Below are 13,046 nucleotides of genomic sequence, written 5' to 3'. Positions count from 1 at the left end.
GCACCGAGCTCTGTCAGTTTGTACATTTGACAGATCAATCTTAAGGCATGAAATAGTGGCGCTCTGTCAAATGTACTGCTCGTCAAGATACAGCGGAGCTGGGAGACGGTCAAGTATGGAGGCCAGGAGAAAAAATCCTGGGGTTAGCACCATGTTAAGTAAGCCGTGACTACACTGAAGCATAGCAGTAAATGGGATTATATGTCAGGCCTGAACGTTATATTACTATTATGGGTGACCTTCTCTGGTGTGTGGTGACATCCAAACGCCTCATGACCTTTATAACAAGCACTGAAAAACTTGAATTGCTATGGAAGAGCCTCAAAACTGAGTGACGTTAGGAGGAGCGGATAGGGAGTCTGGTATAGCCACAGGTCTACTCTCAAGTCCCCTGGATGATGGGTCACAAGGGTGAACCTGCTTTTGGCACATGAAAGTGATGTCATAGGTGTGGTGATGTCATCAACCCAAGTCTTGAGGCCTGAAGAGCTCTGTAGTTCTCTGCTATCTCAACAAGTTCTCTGCTATCTCATGGAAGAGTTAACCTTCTGTTAACATGTGCTGTTAAGGCTGATGACACTTAAAGGGGTTGTTTCAGGACAGAAATTGATGGCGTATCACGAGGCTATTCCATTAATCAGCACGGGGTCTCAACTCTGTGCTCCTCGTTGATGTGCAGCGGCATCAGGCGAGCACGTTGCATGGCGGGCTATTGACTATAGCGGGTCGACCGCGGAGCCTATAGAGAAAGTCTGCAAGTCTATTAAGAAACAGGAGTTTTTGGTTTAATGGTCAATTCCTCGCACCAAAGGACCTTTACAGATTCTGCTGTTAACCCTTGGTGTAATGCGTCAGTTCAATGAAGAAAGAAGGAAACGGCGATTATCATGGAGACGTACAGTAATAAAAATATATGAGACAGTACATTCATACATATACACTGTACTGTACCTATACAGTGCATACACATACCGTACAGCGACACATTATATCAGACCTCCCAAGTGTCCCTCTTTTTGACCCAAGTCCCTCTGTCCCTCTTTGCTCCTTAAATGTCCCTCTTTTTGATCTGAGGTATAGATTTGCATTATTACATTTACAATATTGACCCAGAAAGTGTTTGTCTGGTTCCTCTCTGCATATTTGAGCCCGCCTTGTATATTATTTCATTATTTGGGATTTTAGAAGTTTCTATATTCAATTATTTTTGCGTCATTTCGTAAGAGAAAAATGTTGAAGTCTGTAAATATGCAGGAAAATTGGATCTTTCAGACAATGAACCATAAGTGTCCCTCTTTGACCATCCAAAAAGTTGGGAGATATGATTATATTAATACATACACACTGGAGAACATACAGTACAGACCAAAAGTTTGGACACACCTTCTCATTCAAAGAGTTTTCTTTATTTTCATGACTATGAAAATTGTAGATTCACACTGAAGGCATCAAAACTATGAATTAACACATGTGGAATTATATACATAACAAAAAAGTGTGAAACAACTGAAAATATGTCATATTCTAGGTTCTTCAAAGTAGCCACCTTTTGCTTTGATTACTGCTTTGCACACTCTTGGCATTCTCTTGATGAGCTTCAAGAGGTAGTCACCTGAAATGGTCTTCACTTCACAGGTGTGCCCTGTCAGGTTTAATAAGTGGGATTTCTTGCCTTATAAATGGGGTTGGGACCATAAGTTGCGTTGTGGAGAAGTCAGGTGGATACACAGCTGATAGTCCTACTGAATAGACCGTTAGAATTTGTAATATGGCAAGAAAAAAGCAGCTAAGTAAAGAAAAAACGAGTGGCCATCATTACTTTAAGAAATGAAGGTCAGTCAGTCCGAAAAATTGGGAAAACTTTGAAAGTAAGGGCTATTTGACCATGAAGGAGAGTGATGGGGTGCTGCGCCAGATGACCTGGCCTCCACAGTCACCGGACCTGAACCCAATCGAGATGGTTTGGGGTGAGCTGGACCGCAGAGTGAAGGCAAAAGGGCCAACAAGTGCTAAGCATCTCTGGGAACTCCTTCAAGACTGTTGAAAGACCATTTCAGGTGACTACCTCTTGAAGGTCATCAGGAGAATGCCAAGAGTGTGCAAAGCAGTAATCAAAGCAAAAGGTGGCTACTTTGAAGAACCTAGAATATGACATATTTTCAGTTGTTTCACACTTTTTTGTTATGTATATAATTCCACATGTGTTAATTCATAGTTTTGATGCCTTCAGTGTGAATCTACAATTTTCATAGTCATGAAAATAAAGAAAACTCTTTGAATGAGAAGGTGTGTCCAAACTTTTGGTCTGTACTGTATGTGTCATGCCTGCATATTGTATTTATTGTACATACATACATACAAACAGATATACACTGTACATATATGTGCAATGCGTGGGGGAGGCATGACGATGGCTGGAACTATAGAGGATGGGAGTGGTGGTGGCAGTGTGGGTGGTTGTAATCCTCATGGTGGCTAATCCCTCTCTCTCTAACGCTCCGTGGTCCACATGTGCAGTAAGTGATGGGTGCACCCGAGGCTTTGTGGGGGCTCTTGACTGTCCTGAGGATGGAAACACAGTTGAATTCAGAAGGGGGACCTGTGGCCTCAAGACAACTGCGGCAGGGCACGGGAGCCGATGACTCCCTGCCCCCCTTTCACCCTCATTGACCACGGGTTCCTAGCCTTGAAGTCACTGAGGCAGTAGAATGGAACAGGCATTCATGAAGTGATGTCATTAACACAACCTCCTGTGTCAGGACACAGGCCTCTCAGCCTCAGATTTTAGTTTTATTTGCCCCCTTGGGGGAGAATACAGGGCACTAAAAGGGGGCCATGCTGGAGGCATTATAGGGGGCATTACTGGATGTCAAAGGTACAGTATGTAGTGCTGCAATCATCTTCTGTCGCCACCTGTAGAATCAGCAGCTCACATCCATATATTGGAGATGTAAAATTAATAATAATGTAATTTAAAAAAAGCACAATATACCATAAATTGGATGAAGTCAGTGCTGGTGCTAATGTCTAATAGTAAGAGGGATGCTTCTGCACATGCGGCAGGTTTACAAATAGTTACTTCCTTCAAGTATCGGGGCATTCAGATATCGAATAGCGATCAGGATTAGGAGGAACTTAATTTGATACCGCTGTTGCATAGATTTAGACAGAAGGTCCAGACTTGGACTCGTCTACCTCTTACTATAATCGGCCGTACTAATCTACTTAAAATGGTTTTAATGCCTCAACTTTTATACATGTTACATAATTCTCCAATCTGGATACCCCTCAGTTTTTTCTATACTGTGAATGCGATATTTAGGAATCTTATCTGGAAGAAGGGAATTCCGCGTATAAAACTTGCTACTTTGTGTAGACCCAAAACTCAAGGAGGACCGAATGTCCTAGAACCCTGGATATATTACTTAGCAGCCCAATTGCAGCATATCAGGGGCTGGGGAGATGATGGTGGCCTTAATACAGCTGGACGGATTGTAAAACAATTGATTAATGGTAAAAGCCTAATGTCCGCAATAGAGGATGGTACAATGGTTAAAGTAGGGAACCGATTTGGCCTGCTCCGTACTATATACAGTGTGGTGGACGGCTAGAACTGTTGCAGGACTGACAGGTTATAACAAGTTCATTGCAATTTGGCCCAACCATATGTTTAAGGAATTGGATAAAGTAGCAAATGCCCAGATATGGGAAGCATACGGACTTAGGGTCCATTCACATGTCCGTAAGTGTTTTGCGGATCCGCAAAACACGGACACCTGCAATGTGCGATCCGCAATTTGCGGACCGCACATCAGACACTATAATAGAAAATGCCTTTTGTGGTCCGCAAATGCGGATTTGCATCCGTTCCAGCCCCATTGAAAGTGAATGGGTCCACAAATTACGGACGTGTGAATGGATGGACCGCATACATCAGTTATTTGATAATGGTACCCTTAGGCCCCTTTCACACGGGTGAGAATTCCATGCGGGTGCAATGCGTGAGGTGAACGCACTGAATCCGGACCCATTCACTTCAATGGGGCTGTATACATGAGCGGTGATTTTCACGCATCACTTGTGCGTTGCGTGAAAATCGCAGCATGTTCTATATTGTGTGTTTTTCACGCAACGCAGGCCCCATAGAGGTGAATGGGGCTGCGTGAAAATCGCAAGCAAGTGCGGATGCGGTGCGATTTTCACGCATGGTTGCTAGGAGACGATCGGGATGGGGACCCAATCTTTATTATTTTCCCTTATAACATGGTTATAAGGGAAAATAATAGCATTCTTAATACAGAATGCTTAGTAAAATAGTGATGGAGGGGTTAAAATAATTAATAATTAAATACAATTAATAAACTCACCTTAATCCACTTGAACGCACAGCCTGGCATGTCTTCTTTCTTTTTTGGAGAAAAGGACCTGTGGTGACGTCACTGTGCTCATCACATGTGATGGACCATGTGATGACCGCAGTGATGTCATCAAAGGTCCTTTAGCCAGGTCCTGAAGAAAGTCGAAAGAAGTGGATGGGTGAGTTAAATTTGTTTATTATTTTTAACCCCTCAATGGACATTTTACTAAGCATTCTGTGTTAAGAATGTCTGGGTACCAAACATGCCGATTTTTCTCACGCGCGTGCAAAACGCATTAAAACGCATTGCACTCGCGCTGAAAAATCATGCATTTTCCTGCAACGCACCCGCATCTTGTCTGGCCCTCACACGCGACGCCCGTGTGAAAGTGGCCTTAAGGAATATACCCAGCTGCAAAAAGAATTTACACTACCGAAAAGACAATTTTAACTTTATTTGCAACTCCGGCATGCCATACAGTCACAGGGACAGCAATGGAAGATAGCACCGGCCACTAAACATTCTATCATAGACCTTACTAGTTCACAAGGGGGCACCAGTGGGGTTATTTCTCTTCACTATAAGAGCCTAATGGAGATTCAATTTTAAAAAAAAACACCCTTTACGGTTATACGACAAGTGGAAGAAGGATATATCTGACCTGACTGTAGAACAATGGGATAAAGTGTTAGAGGAGTTCACGACAGTGACAGTAAGTGAGGCCCATAGAGTCTCCCAACCATATCTTCTCCATAGGATATATACAGCGCTGCCAATAATTATTCATACCCCTGGCAAATTTTGACTTAAAGTTACTTTTATTTAACCAGCAAGAATTTTTTTGACCGGAAATGACATTGGTGTCTCCCAAAAGATAATGAGACGATGTACAACAGGCATTATTGTGGGGAAAAAAACATTTCTCAGCTTTTATTTACATTTGAGCAAAAAGTGTCCAGTCCAAAATTATTCCTACCCTTCTCAATAAACGATAGAAAAGCCTTTATTGGCTATTACAGCAATCAACGCTTCCTATAATTGCAGACCAGCTTTTTGCAGGTCTCCACAGGTATTTTTGCCCATTCATCTTTAGCAATGCGCTCCAAATCTTTCAGGTTGGAGGGTCTTCTTGCCATCACCCTGATCTTTAGCTCCCTCCACAGATTCTCAATTGGATTCAAGTCTGGACTCTGGCTGGGCCTCTCCAAAACGTCAATGTTGTTGTCTGCTAACCATTTCTTCACCACGTTTGCTGTGTGTTTTGGGTCATCGTCATGCTGAAATGTCCACTGGTGCCCAAGGCCAAGTTTCTCTGCAGACTGCCTGATGTTGTCGTTGAGAATCCTCATGTACAGTGGCGTACACACAATCCATGGGGCCCTGGTGAAAAACTGATCCATGGGGCCCCCTCCCCATCCCCACCCCCAACCCGCCGCTGCTACCCCCCCCAACCTGCCTCCACCGCCCCAACCCGCCGCCGCCCCCCTCCAACCTGCGGGGGGGACGGTAAAGTGCCCAGCGCTGTGCACACACCAGGGGCAGCTCCTACCTTCTGGGAGTTCTGCTGGAGCTTGCAGAACATTTTGCTCCACGGACGGTCATGGCCCAGCTCCTCCCCGCGCTTCTTCTGTTGCTGCTGAGATCCAGAGCACAAGGCAGCGGCTGTCAGGGCAGCGGGGCAGGCACATGGGCCATGCTGCACTGCGGGGGGTCCACGAGCCGGCATCTCTCCCTGAGCTCCCTCTGTCATGCGCCTCCTGCCCCCCTGCCTGCTTCATTCATAAAGTGGCAGGAGCAGGCAGACTGGGCAGGAGGCGCATGACAGAGATTTTTCTGACACTCAATGCTGGGCCCTGGCATTTTGCCAGCAGCTTGAGCGGGGCCACAATTAATTGCTGCGCGGACGGCCACCCTCGCAGCTTAGTTAGAGGAAACACTGACTGCAGGGGCCAGGGGGGTCCGCAGGCGGCCGGGCCCCCTGGAGTGCCGGGCCCGATCGCAACTGCGACCCCTGTATGTACGCCACTGTATTGCATTTTTTTCATGGTGCCGCTGTGATTAGGCTCCCTGGTCCATTGGCTGAAAAACACCCCCTAAGCATTAGGTTCCCACCATCATGTTTGACAGTGGGGATGGTGTTCTTTGGGTTGAAGGCTTCTCCTTTTTTAAGCCAAATGAAGGAAACATCATTGTGACCAAACAATTCAATTTTTGTTTCATCTGACCATAACACAGAAGACCAGAAGTCTTCTTCTTTGTCCAGATGAGCTTTTGCAAAGGCCAAGCGAGCTTTTGTGTGCCTTATCTGGAGAAGTGGCGTCCTCCTTGGTCTGCATTGTGCAGTGTCTGTTGGATTGTCTGCCTTGAGACATTGCCACCAGCAGAGCCCAGATTCCCCAGGATGGCCTTGGTGGTGATCCTTGGATTCTTCTTCACCTCTCTAACTATCCTCCTGGCCAGCACAGGTGTCACTTTTGGCTTCCGACCACGTCCTCTGAGATTTTCCACAGTGCGGAACATCTTGTATTTTTTGCTCAAATTTAAATAAAAGCTGAGAAATGTTTTTTTTCCCACAATAATGCCTTATATACATCGTCTTATTATCTTTTGGGAGACACCTATGTCATTTCCCATCAAAGAATTACTTGCTGGTTGAATAAAAGTAACTTTAAGTCAAAATTTGCCTGGGGTATGAATAATTATTAGGGATGAGCGCGAATATTCGAATAGCGAAATATTTGTACGAATATTACAACTTCGTAAATTTGCGAATATTTAGAATATATTAAAATATATTCGTTATAACGAATATTCGTTTTTTTCCATCTGAACCTATTAGTCATATTAGTAATTTAGTATCACAATTTTTTGTCTCTTCTGAACTTCATTTTTGGAAAAAATTTACGCAAAAAAAAAAAAATACTACAGCACTATATTAGCTAAATTGCAGTCTATATGTGTATATTACGAATATTCGCTATATTGCTACAACTTTGTTTTTTCGAATATTCGTAATCTTCTAAAAATCAAAGTTATAGCAATATAGCGAATATTCGTAATATACACATATAGACTTCAATTTAGCTAATATAGTGCTGTATAATTTTTTTTAATAGTGTCAATTTTTTCCCAAAATTAAGTTCAGAAGAGACAAAAAAATTAGACTATAAAAAAAATTATAGCACTATATTAGCTAAATTATGTGTATTTTACGAATATTCGATATATTGCTATAACTTCGTATTTTAGAATATTTGTAATATTCTAAAAAACGAAGTTATAGCAATACAGCGAATATTCGTAAAATACACATATTAGCCAACCAATATGAAAGTTGCCTTATACAGTTTAAAGAAAATCGCAATACACGAAAAATTAAATCGCATATTATTCGAGATAAATAGAATAATGACGAATATTCAATTGAATATTCGCAAAATATTGCAAAATCGAATATGGCACCTCCCGCTCACCACTAATAATTATGGGCAGCACTGTAGAACCCCGGTTGTACTGAAAAAAATGGGGTATAGGGAGGATGATGACTGCCCAAGATGTGGGACACCTAACGCTGATCTAATTCATCTTATGTGGAACTGCCCTAGACTAAGACGCTACTGGACCGAGGTTATAGACCTGTTACATACGGTATTTGGTGTACAGGTAGATCAGACAGCAACATTCTGTATCCTGGGATATAAAACGCTGCAATTAACGCCAGAAAAAAAGATTAGCTCTTATGTGTATATTGATTGCTTATTACTGGATTAATCCACATCCCCCGAAAGTTAGGGAATTGGTGGAGAAGATTCCCACATTGATACGATTGGAAAGATATGTATATCAGAAACGAAACAGTCAGATTTTATTTTTTTTTTTAAATATGGAACTCATGGTTGCAGCATTATAATCTAGCCCAGGCATCCTCAAACTGTGGCCCTCCAGCTGTTGCAAAACTACAACTCCCAGCATGCTCGAACGGCTTACAGGTATCAGCCTACAGCAGGGCATTGTGGGAGTTGTAGTTTTACAACAGCTGGAGGGCCGCAGTTTGAGGATGCCTGATCTAGCCTATAGGGGTGACAATAAGGATACTTTTAGGTGACGGGAAAAGATAGTACTGGATGTCTAGCAGCTGGGGCAGACTAACGTCTGTTATTGCATGTTATAACTTTGTGATGTATACCATTGGGGTGATATATACTCTGGGTGGAATTCAACTATCGCACTGGATCAGTAAGTAGAGTCTTATGCATTAGAATGAATGAAAGGGTTAAATGTACATAGGCCAAAGAAGACCAACAATATACGAGAAGAGGAACCACACAGAGTTCAGAGAAAAACTGTACCATCGATTTTTACTGACAACACTGATCATAAGATTTCACTATGGACTTTCTCCAGACTGCAGAGTTTGTGTTACTTGTTTTTGCTTTAAAAAATGACAAAATAAATAAAAATGATCTGATTTTAAAAAATAATATAACAATATAATAATAGTGATCATCTTCTGAGTTTTCTTCCATTGAAGGAAACAATAAAGCAGAATCTAAATCCCAGCAGTATTGTAAGCTCAGGAACATGACTCAGGCCTGATCAATGTTAGGTAATGGTTCATCTCTCAAAATGGCCACAAGTCGGGGCCCAAATGCACTGCTGTTTGCGGTCAGTTGTATATACTATATAGGTTTCATCAATAACTCAGTGGTTCTGTGCCCCTGACATCAGATATGAGTGCTAAAAAGACTAAGCGCACTCCGAGACTGAACATCAACGGGACGCCGGGGGACTCATTATATATTAACCATACGTCAGGAATATTGACAGGACTCCAAGTTTATACTCTCAGCTCCTTCCGCCTTCCCTTTAAATCTATTCTGTTCTCTAGTCTTCCTTTCCAAACCCATTAATGGGACACATATGGCTTCCACACAGGAGGGCAGCCACTTTGTAGATTCATTTCATAAGAACGCAGTGAATCGATGAGGAACAAACATGTTGACATTCCCAAAGGAAATTTTTTAATTGTAGCTGGGTCAAGATGTAACCTTAAAGCTGGTCCCAAAAAAGCTGACATTTTACACTTGAAGAGTTCCAGATATAGGGACGTATGAAGGTCATGGACAGAAGTCAAGAGACCTGTATGGCATTTAGGTAAAAGTTCTGTATGGTGGATCCATATGATGGGGTATTGACATTTATATTACCAGAGAGCCTTAGTGACACCCCTTATTTGTGTATAATGTATCTCCCAAAACCAGTCTCATCAGACCCCGAGCTGTGATGGACAGGTATGGCGGGCTCCTAGAAAGCCTTGCCAACAGGACTTATATCTGCTGATTTGTCCTTGATTCAGCGAATCCATATCAATGCCCACCCCATTTAAGATAATGCAGGCTTATATATGGATATCCATTAAGCTTCCAATGTTTGAATTGATGGAAACATGGTTTTCCAATTGACAGACAAGAGTCTGTAGACCGGCACATACCCATGACCTTGCTATAATTAGGAGCAAAGTGGTGCCAGGATTGCAAAAAATATTGCATTTATGTCCTATTGTCTCCTTCAAAAACAATAGCTCCAATGTTTCATGTGGCATATCTATAAATAAGGAACTAAATCAGTCATTTAGGGTTCCCATTAAGGTTAAACTTAGACTCCCTTTTGGGATAAAGTAGGGCACAATTGGGCTCCCAGAACATCCAGAAAGGCAATTGAGGTCCTTTATGAAGGAAAAAAGTTGGGCACGGTTGGTCTGGGCGAGTGTTCTTCAACTTGTAGATTTCTGGTTGTTGCAAAACTACAACTTCCAACATGCTTTGGTAGACATAGGCTGTCAGAGTATGCTAGGAGGTTCAAGACCATTTGTCTAGAAAAAGAGTTGTCCCATTGCCCTACATTCTGTTCTTTGAGAGACTTTGAGGTGTTCTAATTTATAAGTAAAGTATCACAAGCCTTGCATGGCAGGCCCAGATCATGGCTGTCAGAGTATGCTTGGGGTTGTAGATTCATAACAGCTGGAGAACAACAGGTTGGAGGCCACATGACTAGAAGAAGAGTTGTCTAATTTCCCTATATTCTGTCCTTTGAGTGTCCTTGGGGTATCCTAATTTATAAGTAGTGTAAACCCTTACATGACAGAACCAATTCATGGCTGCTGGAGAACAACAGGTTGGAGGACACTTGTCTAGAAGAAGAGCTGTCTAGAAGAAGAGCTTTTGCCCTGTTGCATCGTCTTTATACAGTTATTTGACACATGCTTCTATTGCTTTTGGTTGTTTTGGACGTTCTTGGTTATCACAAAGTATTTTCTTTTCTTGTAGTGTGAGCATGAGTGCTGGGTCGGTGGATCAAGAACCGTCCCGGAAGCTAGGCTGCTGTGGTGTACCTGTGATTACGGAAGACATGCAGGCGCTAGCTATTCGAAGCCTGCCTGGGGGCGAAGTACAGAAGCACTATGAGCTCATTCGAGAGCTGGGAAAGGGAACGTATGGCAGGGTGGAGCTGGTGTCCCATAAGAGCACTGGTAAGTCAGTCTAAGAAAATTTAAATGGTCATACCCTCAGTCTGAATGTTACCTTATTACACACCCAGTAACAGGCAGAAAATGTGTATGTTCTGGACTAGACAAGGGCATAGCTGTAGGGGGTTCTGATGCAGCAGCACTATATCTAAGAATCCTGTTCTCAATTTTAGGCAACAAGATGGCTCTGAAGTTTGTGAACAAGAACAAGACTAAGCTGAAAAGTTTCCTGCGGGAGTTCAGCGTAACGAGCGCTCTATCTTGTAGTCCATTCATTATCCGAGCATTTCATGTGCTCTTTCAGACAGAGGACTGCTATGTCTTTGCTCAAGAATATGCACCAGCTGGAGACCTTTTTGATATTATTCCACCACAGGTGAGATGAACCTCCTATTTGGTGAGTCTGGATGCATGAGTAGAAGGCCATTTCTTAATAATATGTTGTTTCGTGAGTCCCTGAATTGTCTGAATCTGTTCATGGTTCATGAGTCATGGGTTCATGAGTCATTCAGCAGAATAGAGTGCGTTGGCTTGTCCATGGTCTGCTTATTGAGCTTGTTAGTTCTTTGTGCCCCGTCTATTGATGAACTTAATCTCTTTTTTTTGGGCTTGATTTTTTGTTCTGTTTTGACCTGTTGCTTTTGTTAGGGGGGGTGACACTACACTGCAGCTCAAATCCAGTATTCCTCACACTTTAGCTTGGGATTTGTGTTGATCCATTGCTTTAACCAGAAGATGCTTATATATGGACTTTGGTTCACTACCAGAGCACTGCTTTGGGGTTCATTGAGCTCTACATATTTTGTTTCATGTGGTTTATTGATACACTTCTTCCCAGCAACCAACTTTTTATTCTTCTTTCCAGGTGGGTCTCCCAGAAGACATGGTGAAACGATGTGTTCAACAACTGGGATTAGCTCTGGATTTTATGCACAGCAAAAGCCTAGTTCACCGTGACATCAAACCAGAGAATGTTCTTCTATTTGATCGTGAGTGTCGGCGAGTTAAGTTGGCAGACTTTGGCATGACGCGTAAAGTGGGCTGCCGTGTTAAAAGAGTGAGTGGCACAATCCCATATACAGCACCAGAAGTATGCCAAGCTGGACGGTCAGAAGGCTTTCCAGTAGAGACAAGCTTGGACGTCTGGGCTTTTGGAGTACTAATCTTCTGTGTACTCACAGGCAACTTTCCTTGGGAGTCAGCCTCGCCAGGAGATGCCTTCTTTGAGGAGTTTGTGCACTGGCAGAAGGGTCGTCTACCTGGTCTTCCTTCTCAGTGGCGCCGCTTCTCGGACAATGCTCTACGAATGTTCCAACGCCTTCTTTCCTTAGAGTCAGAAAAAAGGAGCCCGGTCAAAGAGGTCTTCTTCTACATTAAATATGACTTACTATCAGAAGTTCGTCGTAGACCTTCTTACCGCTCTCGCAAACAGACAGGAGAAAAGTTACCACCCGTGCCCCAACGTCATGAGAATCCCACTCCCCTCAAGAGGACAATACTTACCGAGGGAGGCTCCTCACCACGTGTTCCACACTCTCTGCCTGAACCTGGCCAGCCACCCTCTAGTTCTGGCAGGACAGATGGGCGTCAGGACAAGAATAAAACTCAAATGTTGCTGGCCACCGCCATTGAGATTTGTGTGTAACATGGACCACCCTGTTGGATTCTACTCCACTGGGAACTGATGTCGTTCTCTCCAGTAAAGGTCATCTCCTGGTTCAAGATGTAAAGCAGGGTAGACCACTTAGCAATTAATGGTCATGAGCCTACAAGCAAAAAAAAAAAAAGGTGTGAAAACACTCACTGAAAGAAATAATGGACATATCTGGTTAGTTTCCATTTGTGATTGAGCTTTTCGATCAAAACTTGCAACGATTGTCAGAGTTGGTGACTTAAGTGCTGCTTCTACTTTGGGGTGAAGGACTTATATAGAACTTGTAAAGACTGATATAAGGGAGATAGTGTTCACACAAACATCTTTTGTCATACTCTACAACCAAACCTTACCCATCCTAAAAAGATGAAAACAGCACAGGCAGGGCAAGTGCAATCTTACATACCCCGAAAGTGTAGTTTCTTCATAAGCGTCTGAAAGCACCCGACTGACCTGCAGCCAGATCTTGTACTACGTTGTTCAATATGGAAAGAAATGCACCAAGGCT

General features: G+C 43.0%; 1 protein-coding gene across 1 annotated transcript; it reads left to right on the top strand.

The window, feature by feature from the left end:
- Positions 1–10,688: 10,688 nt before the first annotated feature.
- On the top strand, positions 10,689–12,578 carry SBK1 (SH3 domain binding kinase 1). The gene is made up of 3 exons (XM_044304805.1): positions 10,689–10,887; positions 11,058–11,260; positions 11,750–12,578. The coding sequence occupies exons 1-3, from the start codon at positions 10,692–10,694 to the stop codon at positions 12,527–12,529; spliced, it is 1,179 nt and encodes a 392-aa protein (XP_044160740.1). The 5' UTR covers positions 10,689–10,691; the 3' UTR covers positions 12,530–12,578.
- Positions 12,579–13,046: the final 468 nt, after the last annotated feature.

Source organism: Bufo gargarizans, chromosome 8 (genome assembly GCF_014858855.1).
Source record: "Bufo gargarizans isolate SCDJY-AF-19 chromosome 8, ASM1485885v1, whole genome shotgun sequence".
NCBI lineage: Eukaryota > Metazoa > Chordata > Amphibia > Anura > Bufonidae > Bufo > Bufo gargarizans.
This window is presented reverse-complemented; position numbering and strand designations above follow the sequence as displayed.

Excerpts from the sequence above, each read along its gene's own strand:
- SBK1 (XM_044304805.1), top strand. The coding sequence starts at position 10,692 with ATGAGTGCTGGGTCGGTGGATCAAGAACCGTCCCGGAAGCTAGGCTGC. Across the intron at positions 10,888-11,057 it reads GGTGTCCCATAAGAGCACTG|GCAACAAGATGGCTCTGAAG; the intron begins GTAAGTCAGTCT and ends TCTCAATTTTAG. Across the intron at positions 11,261-11,749 it reads TTGATATTATTCCACCACAG|GTGGGTCTCCCAGAAGACAT; the intron begins GTGAGATGAACC and ends TCTTCTTTCCAG.